This window comes from Cyprinus carpio, chromosome B20 (genome assembly GCF_018340385.1).
Source record: "Cyprinus carpio isolate SPL01 chromosome B20, ASM1834038v1, whole genome shotgun sequence".
NCBI classification, from domain to species: Eukaryota; Metazoa; Chordata; class Actinopteri; order Cypriniformes; family Cyprinidae; genus Cyprinus; species Cyprinus carpio.
This window is the reverse complement of record NC_056616.1, coordinates 2,900,622-2,918,888: the sequence shown is the minus strand read 5'-3', so window position 1 is coordinate 2,918,888 and position 18,267 is coordinate 2,900,622. Positions and strand designations below refer to the sequence as shown.

General features: G+C 38.6%; 1 protein-coding gene across 2 annotated transcripts in view; it reads right to left on the bottom strand.

Annotated features, from left to right (window-relative positions):
- Positions 1-623: 623 nt before the first annotated feature.
- LOC109070143 (E3 SUMO-protein ligase RanBP2-like) overlaps positions 624-18,267 on the bottom strand; it is a 44,157-nt gene continuing 26,513 nt past the window's right edge. The window contains exons 2-6 of one of the 2 annotated variants that reach the window (XM_042746651.1): positions 4,351-4,446; positions 4,022-4,255; positions 3,046-3,205; positions 2,364-2,455; positions 624-2,271 (exon numbers count right to left, since the gene is read on the bottom strand). In XM_042746651.1, coding sequence (XP_042602585.1) covers positions 715-2,271; positions 2,364-2,455; positions 3,046-3,205; positions 4,022-4,255; positions 4,351-4,446 — 2,139 coding nt within the window. In that variant the 3' untranslated portion in view covers positions 624-714. The remainder of the gene's footprint in view (positions 2,272-2,363; positions 2,456-3,045; positions 3,206-4,021; positions 4,256-4,350; positions 4,447-18,267) is intronic. The other variant, XM_042746652.1, reaches the window with a different exon arrangement.

Genomic DNA, 18,267 nt, shown 5'->3' with positions numbered 1-18,267 from the left:
CTACAAAAAAAAAGTGTTAATAGGTTAACAGTAAGTTCCTGTACTATATACAGGGAAAAACTGTAAAAGATCTAACCAGACATTTCATGTAATGTTTACAGTAAAATGCTGTTAATTTTACAGTTTTTAGAAATAAAAAAAAAGAACAAATCAATGTATAATTTACAGTCAAAAACTGTAAACTGATATTCCCAGAATTCCCTGTGTGACGCTCCACATTTGAAAGTATTTTGTTTAAATAATCATGTTTTTTAATAGTTTTTTGTTATCAGTTGTACATTTGGGCTTTATGTTACATCTTCTGCTGTTTAATGAAAGTTTATTGAATTGTTTAAGTATCGTGTGTCACCATGATGGTGTTTTGTGTTTGCATGAATGACTTTGTGCACCTTCTATATATTAATATAAACTTCTGCTTGTGGCGAAGCTACTTGTGATGAACTTCGATTCTTCATGTGGCTTTCTCTTTTACCACCTGCATTATTATGGTGGTTGTCAGTATGTTAAAGGTACAAAACAGATTTTAATAGCAGTGTGCGTTGTTGAATTTACTGGTTTTACATTCAAATTTTCTTGTTTGTAAATAACAGTTTTATACTGTAAAATTTACAGTTTTTGGCCGTAATTGTGTTTACAGTTTTTCTGTATTTTTTACAAAAGTATTCTGGCAACCACAGCTGCCAAAATTATTTTGTAAAAACTACAGACTTTTTTTTACAGTGCATGCACAGAGGAGTTGGCATAGTCCTCATGTGCTTCCTCTTTCAAATCACATTCTAAAGAGGGTACAGTGCTTTCAGAGTTGAGCTTGACTACAACTGCACAGGTACTATGATTTGCATCGCTACTTTTGTCATCCTTATTTTGGTAAGTCAAGAATGATCTGAGGTCCTTAAGACCAGATTTCATTTCTTCATCTTTCTGTTTAAACTGGACCATTCTGTCAGTGTTCATGAGCTTGTGAGGGGTCTGCAAAGGAATATTCAAAAGTGAAAAAGGAATATTAAAAGAGGAACTTGGTGCAGCAGAGGTCTTGTTTTTCATTTTTGGGTTTGCTGTCTGACACGAAACACAATGCCTAGATGTAGCGTCATTTCTTATGAGGCAAGTGTCACAATCCCACTTTCCATTTTTTTTAGCAAACAGGGCAGTTAACCCACTTTGTGATGCTGCATTACTATATTCAGTGCTGAAAGGGGTTTTGCAACAAACACATACAGTTGCTGAGGCATCATTCCTCACTAGGCAGAAGTTACAGTGCCACCAACCCTCTTTCTTGGAAAACTGAGTGCCAAATGGGACTGCTAAAGCTGCTGTCTTGTGTTTTGGTGCATCAGTCCGAATTGTTTTCTTATCAGCCTGAACTCCAAAGCCAGCAGATGTCACCGCAGCCTCCTTCAATCTAAATTTACAAGAAACTGGTATTTGAGATCCAAATGTGAAGCCATTCGAGCTGACATCAGTGCTGGAAGTGTTCTTAGTGGAATCTCCAGAAAGTCCAATAGAAAACAAGTTGGCAGGAGGAGCCACAGGGCCAGAGCCTTTGAATTCTTCTACAGGTTTCACCTTTGCTGAAGAAGGAGCTGCACTGCTGCATGCCACGCACACAGCAGACGTGTAAGCATTTCTTACACAGCACACATCACAGTCCCATTCACCCTCCTTTTTGGAAAACAGGGTTTTGGGATACACTTCTTTGAATGAAACCTGAGGCTCTGAAGTTATGCACTTCTTTTTAATCTGTTGACATTGTGGGGATTCTGAAAGTAACTTTTGAGCCTCCTCAAATTTGACTTTGAACAGTGCTGCCTCATCTGCTGTTTTAAAACAAATCGCCAACTGCTTAGTCCTCGGTATTTCATCTGCATAGTCCATAGCGTACCACACCCAGGATTTAACAGATCCAGCATTTGGTTTGAGTGCCATGTCGGCAGTGATATAGTGATTAGCACAGATTTTCAGATCCTGCTCCCCTTTCATCAACAGATGAACTTTCCCAGAGGTTTTGTGTTTCAGGATTTTGATACTGCCAATGCCTCTCTCTTTCCATTTTTTAGTGTCTGAGTCAAATCGGAAGAGATTTGCTCTCTTGCAGAACATCTCCTCTTCATCCTCCTCACAAGTTTTCACATCAACCTTATCAGGTAGAGGCACAATGGGTTCAAAATTAAGTCCATCCTCATCCTTTTCCATATAAGGTGGGGTGTGTGGTGTTTGGTAGGGATACATATGTTGCTGTCTAGGAAGACAATTCATCCCATATACTGGGCCCTGCAGAAGTAAACAAACAATACCTTATTGATTCTCTGCCCCTTTAACGTAAGGTGGAAAATACTGTGTTTACATGAAAATCCCTCCACTACCTTTGTTGGTGTAACATTTGCAGCAGTATGTAGAGGATGTGAATAATCTGCTGAAGACTGGTTGTAGTACAGAGAAGGTCCTGTAGTAGCAACTGAGGCAAATGATCTGTTTTTAAAGCATGTCTTAACTATTCTTTCTTTCTTTTTTTTGGGGGGGGGGCAGCATTACCATTTTACACAACAATATTTAAATTTAAAAATGTCTAAACAGAAATAATTTAGTCAAATACTTTAAAGCCTGTTCACAACAAGACAAACATTTGTTCTCAAAATCAGTGTCAGAAACATCGTAAATCTGAATGAATGTCAGTTCTGTTCTGTTCTCATTGACACAAACATTTACATGCAGTAAATGAGACTGCATTTTGACTAAGATGTTTTGTGGAGAGGTGTCTAATTTTTTTTTCCAATAAGATTTGTGCCATAAATCCCTAATTTATTCATTTGTATTAATTTATCACATACCTATAGACACATATCTCCTGTATAAGTTGTTTATGCATAAACACACACATATATCCTACAGCTTGTCAATATATTTATATAAATGTAAATATAAAAGAGACGTATGTTAAAATTTATAAGAAAATATAAATTTATGAGAAAAAAATTATAATCAATACAAATTTATTATGAGATGATGGACTTATTTTTGAGATCAGATGAAACTCCAAGACTTTACCCCTGTCTGAGACCTTCTTGAGCTCCTCTTTACAGAAATCCTCCAGTTTGTCTCTCAGCTGACAGACAGATTCTCTCAGGCCATCAAAAGAGATGAGAGAACTGAAGGGATCATCATTTACATCTGTAGATTCAGGAGGTGCTGAAAGAGACTGGAAACTCTATAGAAAACAAATCAAAACTCATCAGCTCCACACTTCACCCAATATTCTGCACAAATATCAGATTTGTGAAGCTCTTGTTGAGATCAGATGAAACTCCATACAGCACTTTCACAGTATCAGCTTCATTCTTCTCATATTCATTAAATCACATTAGAGCTACAGATTCTATTATTTGCCACTTACACTCAATGAAAACTTTATTGTTGAAATAGTTTGGATAACAAAACATCTACTAAAAACATAAATGTCCATCTAACAGTTCAAGCACATTATTGGTATCTCATTGAAAGGTTGAAAGCAGCTCAAAGGACTAGAAATATCTATTATTCATAACTCCAGAGCTGTAAGAGACACTGAAAATTTACAAGGACCCTTAAGACTTGGTCAGGTTTGGTATGGTTTCAGTACTCTGAAGCATTACTAATATACAGTCTCAATTCATGTTTGGGTTTTTCATAGTCAAATTGATCAATATATTACAAAATAACAATTTTATCAAGTGTGAAGATCTTATTATATGAGACCATAATCCGCACTCACAAAAATAGTCTTCTGTTTAGCATTTATTTTACATTAATCAACAATATGACAAAACACAAAACCATGTGTGAAGATCACCTGATTCAATTTTGATGAAAGTTACTCAGAATTGGTACTATTGTGTGCACTGATTTCACCATGATGCAAGAAATCAGAAAGAAAAATTGGTTAAAGAGGTAAAATATCAGTGAAGTTCTGTTTGTTTCTGCAGTCATGTCACAGCACGATTTGGCTCAAATCCACTATGATCCTTTTCTTCTAGATCTCTGTTACCTGCAGGAACTGGATGTGATCCTGTGTGTGTGAAAGCTGCTCCAGCTCAGCGTCTGTCCTCCTCAGATCATTGATCTCCTGCTCCAGTCGCTCCAGTCGTCCTTCAGCTTGAGTCACGGCCTGCTTTTCCTGATTTCTGATCAGCCGTATCAGCTCAGAGCGGCTCTTCTCAATGGAGCGGATGAGCTCAGTAAAGATCCTCTCACTGTCCTCCACTGCTATCTGTGCAGAATGCTATTAGGACACACAGTGATTCAGACTTAATAGGGACTGAAAGACCAGAGTTTGAACTGAGACTAAGACAAACTTTTCTTCTTCTCCAGACTCACCTTATGAGACTCCACATCCTCTCTCAGCTGCTGAAGATCTTTCTCTCTCTGCTGGATTCTCTGCTGGAACGACTTCTGTGTCTCCTTCAGCTGGTGCTGGAGGACAAACAGATTATAATAAATCCTGTTAGTGTTTAAGTTTTTCTGATTTCTTTTATTTATTCTTATGAGAATGTAACAGTCAACATAACACAATTCACGTAGGCCCAACTTAACTTCAATGGTTTAAGTTAACATTTTACAAATGTAATTTCATTAAATATTATAAAATTGAGTGCAAATGACAACAGAATAAAAAACTAAAGATTTATGTTGTTTTAGCTTATTTTATTTAAGTAACTTCAGCAAACAACTAAAATATTTTTTTTGAGTGCATGTCAAAAACCATGCAGAATACATGTTAGTATTTAAGAGAAGCAGAGGTCCAGGGAGAACATGCATTTCCTGGAAAACCCACACTACCGGATATTTTCAAGAAGGAGAAAATAATGTACCTAATACATAATGTACCTAATACATAAAAAAAATTGTTTAAAGGGGTCATGAACTGAGAGAACAAAATTCCCTTGATCTTTTGACAGGTAAGAGGTCATTGTACTATAAAAGCACCCTTTAAGTTTTACTGCTGCCTGTTTAGCCCCGCCCAATGATTCTACATCACTGCCTGTACACAACTACCTTACTAATGCATTCACATTTGTGTAAAGTAGCATTGTTAACAAGTTTGGGTAAATAAGTGCAAACGTACAAGATCTAGTACCTTCAATGTCCTGTAGGTGGCAATATCACTTCTGTTGCAGCAGAAATAAATTGCTGCAGAAAATGTTGGGTGTTATGCAAAACGTAACAAGTAATTGCATTAATCATCACAAATGTATTGGAGTAAAGAGTACATATACTTTTGCCTAGTAGAGAGTAAAACCAAGAAATCTATTTGATAATCAGTAAACCTACGTCCAAGATAGCTCACATACATCTGCAAGATGTCTTTTAAAGAGCGATTTGTACTGCTTTCAGCGGGGAAATCATGGGGCGGCGGGACATGGTTTTACATCAATGAAAGGTGGTGTAAAGAAGATGTGCTGCCCTGATCTAGAAGCGCTCTTCATGAACTGTAACCCCTTCTAAATTCCTGGGGGTGCACATCACAGAGGATCTCACCTGGAGCACAAACACCATGTCACTCTCCAAGAAGGCACAACAGCGCCTACACTTTCTCCGCCGGCTGAAAAGATCAAGTCTCCCTCCACCCATACTCACCACATTCTACATAGGAACCATAGAGAGCGTGCTGACCAGCTGCATCACTGTCTGGTACGGGAACTGTAGTGCAGCAGACCGCAAGACCCTCCAGCGGACAGTGAACACAGCTGCAAAGATCACCGGTGCCCCTCTCCCCTCCATCCGGGACATTTTCATTACAGGATGCTCCAGCAAAACTAACAGTATCGTGAAGGACCCCACCCATCTCTCCCACAGTCTCTTCCAGCTCCCACCATCTGGAAGACAGTACCGGAGCATCAGAGCCCACTCCGCCAGACTGCTCAACAGCTTTTTCCCCCAAGCTGTGAGAGCCCTAAACTCAAACAACCCCACCCTCCTCTGAAACCCCATACAAACCCTCTACCTCCTGAAACATAGACCATCTCCCCTCCTTCACCCCCCAAACACCCCCCAACCTTACCACATTACAGAAAAACTGTCTGAAACATTATTTTTTGTACAATTTTCCTCTATGAGCACTAGACACTTTTCGCACACACTGCTGTGTGTACATAATCCCACAAAAGACTCAAATATGTGTTTACATGCTCGTGCAATACAAATCATCTTGCACTGTTCCCCACCCTGCTGCTTGACTTACGATGTTTGTCTTTGCACATGTACAGTATTATGTGAAGCATTTGTATAGTCTATATATTTTTCCTTTTCAGTCTATTAATATTGAATATATTCATATATATATATATATATATATATACATATACATACAGGTGCTTCTCAATAAATTAGAATGTCGCGGAAAAGTTCATTTATTTCAGTAATTCAACTCAAATAAATTCAATGCACACAGACTGAAGTAGTTTAAGTCTTTGGTTCTTTTAATTGTGATGATGATTTGGCTAACATTTAACAAAAACCCATCAATTCACTATCTCAACAACTTAGAATATGATGACAATCAGCTAATCAACCTTCAAAGTCAGAGCCTTCAATATGCCTTCAAAATGGTTTCTCAGTTTGGTTCACTAGGCTACACAATCATGGGGAAGACTGCTGATCTGACAGTTGTCCAAAAGACAATCATTGACACCCTTCACAAGGAAGGTAAGCCACCAACATTCATTGCCAAAGAAGCTGGCTGTTCACAGAGTGCTATATCCAAGCATGTTAACAGAAAGTTGAGTGGAACGAAAAAGTGTGGAAGAAAAAGATGCACAACCAACCGAGAGAACCGCAGCCTTATGAGGATTGTCAAGCAAAATTGATTCAAGAATTTGAATGAACTTCACAAGGAATGGACTGAGGCTGGGGTCAAGGCATCAAGAGCCACCACACACAGACATGTCATGGAATTTGGCTACAATTATCGCATTCCTCTTGTTAAGCAACTCCTCCTGAGGCATCTAACCTGGGCTAAGGAGAAGAAGAACTGGGCCCGGTTCCCCAAAGCGTTCTTAAAACGTGCTAAGTAGTTCTTAACCTATTCCTTAACCTCTCTCTTAATGTTATGGCACAATTCCCGACATGTTCGTACGCTAAGTATATCTTCTGTAAGTCACACTTTCATAAGGTTGGTCTGGACCATTCGTAAGCTCTCTCTTAGCGTTGTTTGAGCTCAAGACGCTAGTCGCTGCCACTGTAGCAGTCTTTAGAAATCAGCGCAGCGCAGTACAAGTCAAACTATGGTATGCTGACAATGTTGTGGCTCAACAAAAATTTTATGTTATGGACATTTTAAGATTAATAATAAAATATGTTCGCAATGGATACAGGCCTATTTATGAAGTTGACTTTATTTGGTATCAGCAGGGTGCGATTTGCCAGGGGGGATGGGGGGGATTTCCCCCCCTCTGGTCTATGCATCCCTGCCTCTGCTGAATAACTTTTATCCCCGGTGGGGATAAAACCATCATGCAAACCCGCTCTGACATCCTGATCTGAATCAAATGATTCGCGATACACGCTTTGAAGTCCAGATCTAAATCAAATGATTCACGATACGCGATCCGATTGGAGTGCCTCGAAACAGTGAATCATTTTGCAACGCAATGGTTTAACTGATTCGTAGTTTCAAAAGCTCTGTTGTGTTCTTTGCTCGCTTTCTCTATGTAATTTGTTGTTTGAATAACCGTGGACATTAAATCATTACAATTAATAGGGCAAACGTAGGCTTACAATGTTTTTATTAAACTGAGATCACACTAAATACAATTTCCGTCGTATTAAAAACATTTCATAAAAATTTTCAAAAGCATCCCCCCCTCTGTTTTTTTCCACAAATCGCACCCTGGGTATCAGAACTAATATGGTGGTAATTAGCCTAAGGCTATTTCGTAATGTCATTAAAGCGTTTAAATTGGCAATCATTTTGATAATTAAAATCTGGCAAACAATTTGGCTCTAAATGGCTAAGATCTATAAATGGGTAAGCATGGTGGTGTCAAGTAAGCGACCAACTGTGGCAGCGATCCAACGTGTCCTTGTGTAGAATCAAAGACGGCGCTGTTTAGTCCATGTCAATTTTTTTATTCGGCAAAACTTAAGCCCTTTTGACATTTTGCCTGACGTGGCTATATTAAAAAAAATCGCCTCCCAAGACAACTCATTATGGAGCTGCTGGACCTTCTCAGACCTGCGCTTGCCAGGCTAACGTGGCGGAATTTTGCTTTAAGCCCTGATGTCAAGCTGTTTGCAGCGCTAAGGTTTTTTGCTTCAGGGAGCTTCATCGAGGTTGTGGGAGAGGGCTACACCGTAGGCAAGACCTCGGTGTGGAGGTGCATCCATACTGTCACCAACGCCCTTCTACGCCATTACATCCGGGGAATTCTGATTGTAAAGTACCATTAATACCATTAATCTAAAAAGTGTATTACATAATTTTTAGAAGTCGTTAAATCCATGTCAGGAAGCGGCACAAGTGGCACAACGGGATAAGGAGGGTGGATGATTAGCGAGGGATCATCTACCCGTCACAACATATCGTGTGAACATATTACTGACAATTTGATAATTTAATTAATAGTCTATATTTTACGGATAACTTAAACTATGTTAAAATAAATGTTACTGGAATAATTTGAGGAATGTTTAATTTGCATAGAACGTGTTGTCTTTCTTAACGCCGTAATGCACCTTCACGTGAAGTTGAAAATCGATTCCTGAGCAATCGATGTCAACTTATTCAGCACCTTCACTTGGGACAGCGCCTTTGTAACATTGAACGTAAGAGGCAGCGTGATAAGAAACTTCCTAAGGGACACTTCGGGGAACACACTTAGGAACATAAACAACTTTGGTAAGATATATCTTTCGAGTCTTCTTAGCGCTCTAAGAGTGAGCGTTATCGGGGAACCGGGGCCTGGACTGTTGCCCAGTGGTCCAAAGTCCTCTTTTCAGGTGAGAGCAAGTTTTGTATTTCATTTGGAAACCAAGGTCCTAGAGTCTGGAGGAAGGGTGAAGAAGCTCATAGCCCAAGTTGCTTTAAGTCCAGTGTTAAGTTTCCACAGTATGATGATTTGGGGTGCAATGTCATCTGCTGGTGCTGGTCCATTGTGTTTTTTTGAAAACCAAAGTCACTGCACCCGTTTACCAAGAAATTTTGGAGCACTTCATGCCTTCTTCTGCTGACCAGCTTTTTGAAGATGCTGATTTCATTTTCCAGCAGGATTTGGCACCTGCCCACACTGCCAAAAGCACCAAAAGTTGGTTAAATGACCATGGTGTTGGTGTGCTTGACTGGGCCGCAAACTCACCAGACCTGAACCCCAGAGAGAATCTATGGGGTATTGTCAAGAGGAAAATGAGTAACAAGAGACCCAAAAATGCAGATGAGCTGAAGGCCACTGTCAAAAAAACCTGGGCTTCCATACCACCTCAGCAGTGCCATAAACTGATCACCTCCATGCCACGCCGAATTAAGGCAGTAATTAAAGCAAAAGGAGCCCCTACCAGGTATTGAGTACATGTACAGTAAATGAACATACTTTCCAGAAGGCCAACAGTTCATTAAAAATGTTTTTTATTGGTCTTATGAAGTATTCTAATTTGTTGAGATTTGGTGGATTTTTGTTAAATGTGAGCCAAAATCATCACAATTAAAAGAACCAAAGACTTATACTACTTCAGTCTGTATGCATTGAATTTATTTAATACACAAGTTTCACTATTTGAGTTGAATTACTGTAATAAATGAACTTTTCCACAACATTCTAATTTATTGAGAAGCACCTGTATATATATATTGTAACAATATACAAACTCCATAATCACGGGAAGAAGGAGGCGGGAACCAGCAGACACTCAAATAAAACTTTAATACCCAAATAAAGATAAAACAGCGCGACAGCCCCTCACGGTCGACTGCCGTGCGCAAACAAAAACCAAGCACAAAATAAAACCCAGGCCTGGTCCTCTCTCGTCCCTCACTGTCGTCGCTCCTCTTTTGTATCCTTCCGATCTCCTCCGTGGGACTCGAGACCGGTGAGTGGAGCAGGTGTCGCTCATTTCCCAATCACTCCACCGGCCTCGCTCCGTTCCCACGGCTCTCGGCCCGCCCACTCGTCATATATATATATATATATATATATATATATATATATATATATATATATATATATATTCAAAATCTGTCAGTAGTTGTGTATAAGTACAGTGTTTATGTGTAGCATTTGTATAGTTTGTATTTTGTTTTATGTTTTTAGTTTATGTATAGGTAGACATTTATATATAGTATTTGAAGTCAAAATCTGTCAGTAGGTTTGTTGTGTATAGGTAAAGTATTATGTGAAGCATTCGTGTAGTCTATATTTTTTAGCTTATGTATAGGTAAACTTTTATAGGCAAAATCTGTCAGTAGGATAGTTGTGTATAGGTTTATAATGTTTTACTTCATTGTTGTCTGTCTGTATTTATGAAGCACTGTGGTCCTGTGAGGCACGACATTTTCGTTGCGTTCATTCTCGTGTGTCCACATTCCACCGCAAGGGCACACAAGTTCAGCTTTACAATGACTCGCTGATCAATCACTGACACAGAACTACAATATTCATCATTTATAAAATGTTGCGTATAAACCATCCAAAATTTGTTCTAAGATCATTTCTTAAAAGTGCATAAGTGCAATTCAGGAAAAAGAAATTGCACAATAAAAAATGTACGTATGCCTCTCTCCCAGATGTGACATATATAAATCATAAATGATCTTGAAATTGTGCACAGCTGACTTGTGTCAGATCTCCGCCTTGTAAACACTCCCTACTTTATATCATTACCATAAAAAGAGCACACGCCAATATCCAAATTTCTATGCTTGAGAATGCGAGCACAAAGAAAGAAAAAACTGAGTCTGAAATTGAGGTCCTGCTGGCGGAGGTAGAGGTTCATGTGTGGGAACTTTTTATTTAATAATGTGTAATTATTCTGGGGACAAACAATGTGTCTGGTTATATTTTTTCTATTGACTATTATCAAAATTACTACTTCTAGAAACAACAGAAATTATAATAATAGTAGTAGTAGTAGTAGTAATTATAAAACAATTAGGTTTCCAAAAGTAAGAATAAACTACAAATTCAAGTAAAATTTTCAGTCATCTTATAAAAAGTGAGCCATCCTACTTTTAAAATCACTTGCTATGACAACTAATAAAAAGTTTAGATAGGCGAAATTGTTGCTAAACTTAAAAAAACATTATTGAAAGAAAAACTGGATGTTTCATATAATAATAAAATTTATTTACACAATTATTACACGATTATGGTCTCTGGTCCGAAAAAAACCTGCATGTGATTTGGCATTTCTTTATATTTACACAATATACTAATGCTGCTCAAATATGCCATTAATGTACTGACACAAAAATATATAGTATACAAATATAATTGATGTCTCTATTAATTTTCACAGAAGCAAAGCTGCAGATGTTATAAATAAAATCAGTTAACAATGTTATTGAATAGAATATATTAAAACCGTTATTGCACTGAATAGGCCTATTCTTATAGGGTACATGGACAAAACAGTCAGACGCATTTATGATTTTTTTTTCTATTTTATACATTAGTACTAAATCAAGACTTTGCATGATCTCTTGTAAAATAAAATACTAATCATAAAAACAACAACAACATGGAATAACCTGTGTACAGAAAGCGAGTTAAGAACTCTCAACATTAGGCTACTAAAAAGGTCAGTTTAATCTTGCAAAAACTCCTGTTAATAAAAAATCTCACTAGACTGCACAATTAATCTCTTACACTGCATCTTTGTTGTTTATGATGAATTCGGTGCTTGTACGTACACTGCTTTTATTATTATTGCAGCTTAGATGTTCAAATAGCTGCAGTACTCCAACTTTGCCAAAAGGAAAAGTGCGTGTGCCTGCTCAGACCCTGACGTGGTAATAAGTACTTTTCCACATCAAAAATTTGTATAAATATGAATGTAGCCGTGGATTTTAGCGTACACATACTCTAAAATCAAATCTGTGCATACACACATTTTATAGATGAGGCCCCTGGACTTTGTTATTATCATTCTACGGGACTTTAATAAAGCAATTCTCTCCCGTGAACTGCCAAAATGCAGACAGCATATTACTTGTCCCACCAGAGACAGTAATATATTAGATCACTGTTACACCACAATAAAGGACGTATATCACTCTGTCCCATGGGCAGCATTAGGACTCTCTAACCACTGCCTGGTTCATATCTTATACCAACCTATAGGCAAAAATTTTAATCTGCTTAACCTATAGTAATGACTGTAAAGAGATGGCCCAATTTAACAGAGTGGGCATTACAAGCCTGTTTCGATTGCACTGATTGGAGTGTTTTTGAAGCTGCTGCCAACGATCTGGACGAGCTCACGAAAACTTACATCTATCAGTTTCTGTGAGGATATATGCATCCCTACCAGGACTTATTTAACATTCAACAATGATGCCATGGTTTACAGCAAAACTTAGACATATTTGTGAGGCCAAAGAGGATGCTTACAGAAATGGGGACAGAGTCTTGTATCAGGCCAGGAACACACTGAATAAGGAGATTAGAGTAGCTAAGAGGAGCTACGCTAAAAAGTTGGAAGATCAGAAAGGTCTGAACGCCATCGCCAACTATAAGACACCATCCCCAAGCACTGAGACAAATCAATAACTTGCTATAGACCTGAATGAGTTTTATTGTAGATTCAAAACCCCCCACACCCATTCTGACCATTTCTTTACACAGCCGTTAACACCTCCAGCAACCCCCCTCTTCCCCCTCTGGCACTTCAGATCAGTGAAGATGATGTGCGTCAGGTCTTCAGAAAGAACAAGAGAAGAAAAGCACCAGACCCAGATGGTGTCACACCAGCCTGTCTGAAAACCTGTGCTGACCAGCTGGCCCCCATCTTTTCACAGATCTTCAACAGATCTCTGGAGTTGTGTGAAGTGCCTTCCCGCTCCACCATCATCCCCGCCTCAAAGAAATCTAAGATAACAGGACTTAATGACTACAGACCTGTGGCTCTAACATCTGTCACCATGAAGTCATTTGAAAAACTGGTTCAGGCTTATCTGAAGGACATCACTGGACCCTTACTGGACCCCCTGCAGTTTGCTTAATGAGCAAACAGGTCCATGGATGATGCAGTCAACATGAGACTGCACTTCATCCTGCAGCATCTGGATAAATCAGGGACTTAGGTGAAAATCCTGTTTGTGGACTTTAGTTCGACTTCAACACCATCATTCCAACACTCCTCCAAATCAAATTAACCCAACTCTCTGTCCCTAGCTCCATCTGTCAATGGATCACCTTCTTTCTGACAGATAGGCAACAGCTAGTGAGACTGGGGAAATTCATGTCTAACAACTGCACCACCAATACTGGTGCCCCTCAGGGTTGTGTCCTATCCCCATTGATTTTCTTTCTGTACACCAGTGGTTCCCAAACCTGTCCTGGAGTACCCCCAGCCCTGCACATTTTGTATGTCTCCCTCATCTATCACACTTGATTCAACTCATCAGCTCATTCGTGTAGACTGCAAGTTCTGAAGTGACTGTGTCAAATATAGGGAGACATACAAAATGTGCAGTGCTGGAGATACTTTATGGAGAACCACTGATGTACACCAACGACTGCACATGTAAAGACCCCTCTGTCAAGCTCCTGAAGTTCACAGATGACCCTACACTTATCGGCTTCATTCAGGATGGTGACGAGTCAAGAGGTTGAGCAGCTGGTTGTCTGATGGAGTCTTAACAACCTGGAGCTCAACATGCTCAAAACAGTGGAGATGTTTGTGGCCTTCAGGAGAAACCCCCCTGCACACCCCCCACTCACCATCATGGACAACACTGTGGCTGCAGTCGAGGCATTCAAGTTCTTGGGCTCCACCATTTTCCAGGACCTGAAGTGGGACACTCACATAGACTCCATTGTAAAAAAAGACCAACAAAGGTTGTACTTCCTTTGACAGCTGAGGAAGTTTAACCTGCCACAGGAGCTGCTGAAACAGTTCTACTCTGCCGTCATTAAGTCTGTCCTTTGCACATCAATAACTGTCTTGTTTGGCTCAGCTACCATTCAGACACCAGAAGATTACAGACAATGGTTCGGACTGCCAAGAGAATTTTTACAAGAACTGTATACATCCAGAATGAGGAAAAGGGCTCAGAAAATCACTCTGGATCCCTCACATCCAAGCCATCCCCCTTTTGAACTTTTGCCATCTGGCCGGCGCTACAGAGCCCCACATACCAGGACAGCCAGGCACAAAAATTGTTTCTTCTCCCAGGCACTTATGAACAGTTAAATGTTCCCCCCATTGTGCAATAAAATATGTGCAATAACCTTATATTTATTTGTTACCACATACATCCTAGCACACCCCTGCACCTCATTTTATTCTATTTTATCATCTTTAGCACAACTGTACATACACAGTTATATTTTCTTTTTCAATTTATTTTTTCTTTTTTGTCTATTTATATTTAGATGTGTATTTTTTTATTCTCATCTTATTTTTTATTGTCTGTGTATTGCGGTTGTCTCTGTGTAATGGTAGTTTATTACACTAAAAACAATTCCTTGAATGCGCAAGCATACTTGGCAATAAAATATCTTTCTGATTCTGAGCCAGAAGGACTAGTTGCAACAAGCCATGTTGCAATTTTCCACCTGGGAGAAAACTCTCCCGGCCACAACCAAGTCAGAATAACATCTTCAGAAGTTCATCAGTCTTCAACCCGGAAGAAACTGCTGCAATTTCAACCTGGAAGAAAATGCTGCAACACCATCAAGCAAACAAACTATCAAGACTGCATCCAGTTGCTCGTTCAATGGCCAAGGCAATGCAAGTACCATACATTTTACTAAATGTAACAGAGGTTTAGCCTAAGCTGTGGATCCCTTGTTACCAAGGTGTTGATGGTTCTGCTTAGGTAGATAACTGGCTTACCATTCTCATAGCTTCATTCCCTGGTTTATGTAAATTTTTATTCATTTATTTCTACTTCCCCCTTTCCCCCATGTATTTATGTGTGAGTGTGTGTATACAGTCGTGGCAAAAATATTGGCCCCCTTGGTAAATATGATCAAAAAAGGTTGTAAAAATTCATCTGCATTGTTAATCCCTTTTGGTCTTTTATTTAAAAAAATCACAAAAATGTATCCTTTCATTAGATAATAAGAATTTAAAATGGCGGGAAATATCATTATGAAATGAATGTTTTTCCTCAAATACTCTTTGGTCACAATTATTGGCACCCCTATAAATCTTATGAGTAAAATATCTCTGAAGTATATTCCCATTCATATTCACAATTTTGAGCACTCCAGCATGATTATAAACATGAAATCATCCCAGCTTCCTGTTTCACAGAAATATAAAAGAGGAGTGAAAACAAAGCCCAAATCCCCTTAATCAATCCATCACAATGAGAAAAACCAAAGAATATATTTATGATGTACAGCAAAGATAATTGAGCTTCACAAATTAGTGAAGTGTCTTTAATAAAAGAGCTAGAGCAGTGAAAATTCCCATTCCACACCATCAGGGCAATAATTAAGAATTTTCCAACCAACAGAAAATGTTACAAAACTGCCTGGGAGAGGATGTGTGTCTATATCGTCCTAATGTGCGGTGAGAAGAACAGTTTGACTAGCTAAAGACTCTCCAAGGGTCATAGCTGGAGAATTGCAGAAAATAGTTGAGTCTCGGGGTCAGAAATCCTTAAAAATAATTGTCAAACTACATCCTAACATCAACACATGTTGTTTGGGAGGGTTACAAGGAAAATTCTTCTAGCTCATTCAAAAACAAACTAAAGCATATTCAGTTATCAGCCATGACTGGAACTTTAAATGGGAATGGCTTCTATGATCAGATGAAACTAAAAAATGAGCTTTTTAGCAGCAAACACTCAAGATGGGTTTGGTGAACACAGAGAAAAAAAGTACCCCATGTGTACAATGAAATATACTGCTGTTTTTTTATGTTGTGGGGCCTATATTTCTGCTGGAGGTCCTGGACATCTTGTTTAGATTCATGGCATCATGGATTCTATCAAATACCAACAGATAAAAAATCAGTAAGTGACGACTCTGTTAGAAATCTTATAATGGACCATGTTTGATCTTCCAACCGTACAATAACCCAAACACATATCCTCAAAAACAACACAGAAATGGGTCACTGAGCTCAAAACCAAGCTTCTGCAAAAGCCATTCCAGTCCTCTGACCTGAACCCTACGGTAAATGAGAGGAGTGAACTGAAGAGGAGAAGCACCAACATGGAGCTGGGAATCTAAAGTGTCTGGAGTGATTCTGGATGAAGGGAATGGTCTCTGATCTCTTGTCAGGTGTTCTCTAACCTCATCAGGCATTAAAGGAGAACATTTAGAGCTGTTAAACTGGTAAATGGATGTTTTCAAAAAAGTATTGAATAAAATGGTTGCCAGGTTAATTGTGGCCATTCCCCCATTTTAAATTCTTATTATCCAATGAAAGATTAGAGTTTTGTAAAAAAAAAAAAAAAAAAAAAAAAAAAAGCTCAAAAGGATTAACAATGCAGATAAATTTTCACAGCCTTCTTTGATCATATTTACCACGGGTGCCGATATTTTTGGCCAGACTGTATATATATATAATATATATTATATATATATATATATATATATATATATATATATATATATATTATATATATATATACATATATACACACATATATATATAAAGCCCAGATCTTTAAAGAGAGAGAGAGAGAGATTACAGCTTACATGTCACCCAGCAGATGTAACTGTAGCCTGTATGTCTGACAGCACAGCTGAGCTAACATGAAAACAGCTAATGGTAAAAAAAAATCTATTTGTTTACATGATAAACCAGCCTATTGCATAAGTAATGTTTTCCAGCTTCTAGTCATTTATTGTGCGAGGATGGGGCTACCTTATATTTACCAGTTGTTTTTTACTTTAATAAAATTGAGATATGTCATGCATGGGATTGGGTACCATAGGGTTTAACCAAAATCTAAATGTAGATATCAGCAACATTATTTTTGCAGTCCAAGTTAGTAAACACTTTGCCAGTCAACATTAATATTTGCAAGCCTCCAAGTTTAGTAGCAAATCTATCCATGGGGGGGTTCCCCGGTAGGTAAAAGGGGAGAGATATTAAAGTTGCTTTAAAGGCTAGGATGGTGCTGTCATTAATTGGACATGCTATTCTTTTTAAAGTTGACCCTTTCCGAGATTCCTGGTGTCATGTTTGAATTGGACATGCTGAGGGCGGGATCTCTCCAAAGGGATGATAGCGATAGCGGGGGCACTCACAAGAAGATGAAGATCGGATAAGTTGGAAAGAAAAAGGAAAAAAAAAAAAGTCCAGAAAACAAGAAAAGTCTAAAAAATGCTGGGTTAAAGATAACCCGTTAGGCGTGGGGTTAAAAAGGTGTTGACACCCGCGGTTGGGTTGATTTTGACCCGAGTCCTGGGGGGGTGTTGTGGTATCCGGTCCGAAAGTAAAAGTCCTGCCATAGGTGGCGCCAGCCAGGAACTCAGCAGCTGATTTTCACCAGATGAGCACCAAGTCATTCCTTTCAAGTCACAAACAAGTCCCAAGTTAAATCCCAAGTCCTTCAAAGAGTTAATAGTTACAATGAGATAAATAAGTGATTATTACAATGAGAGATTGTGCATTAAGGATGAACACACATGCCTGTTAGTGGACAAGTTACAGAGGTATCCGATTTTGATGTTTAATTGGTTAAACTGATGCCACCAGCATGGAGATGCAGTGGTTTGATTTAGTTTGTGTGCTCTTTGACCCTTGACTTTTGTACGGGTAGATCTCTCTCTCTGTAGAAATACCTGTGGTGTTTTTACAAATGATGAGCTATGTGCTGTTTCGATTTTGATGAACCAAGCCTCACATTGGACAAATGGCTATGATTTCATTAATAATAAACTTGCTTTCTATTATCCTCTGTTCAGGTTTTTGCGCTTAGATAAACTATGGAGATTTGTAAACTCCAGAACACTGTTGTTCTAAAATATATAGGTGAATTAATATAAAGGAAGAAAGTTAGTAGTTATGTAGTTATATCACTATTACTAGTAGAGTGATGTGTGTTTATATATCAGATAATACACCTCGACAAACAAAGACTACTATACTATTAGACACAGAGAGACATCAAGA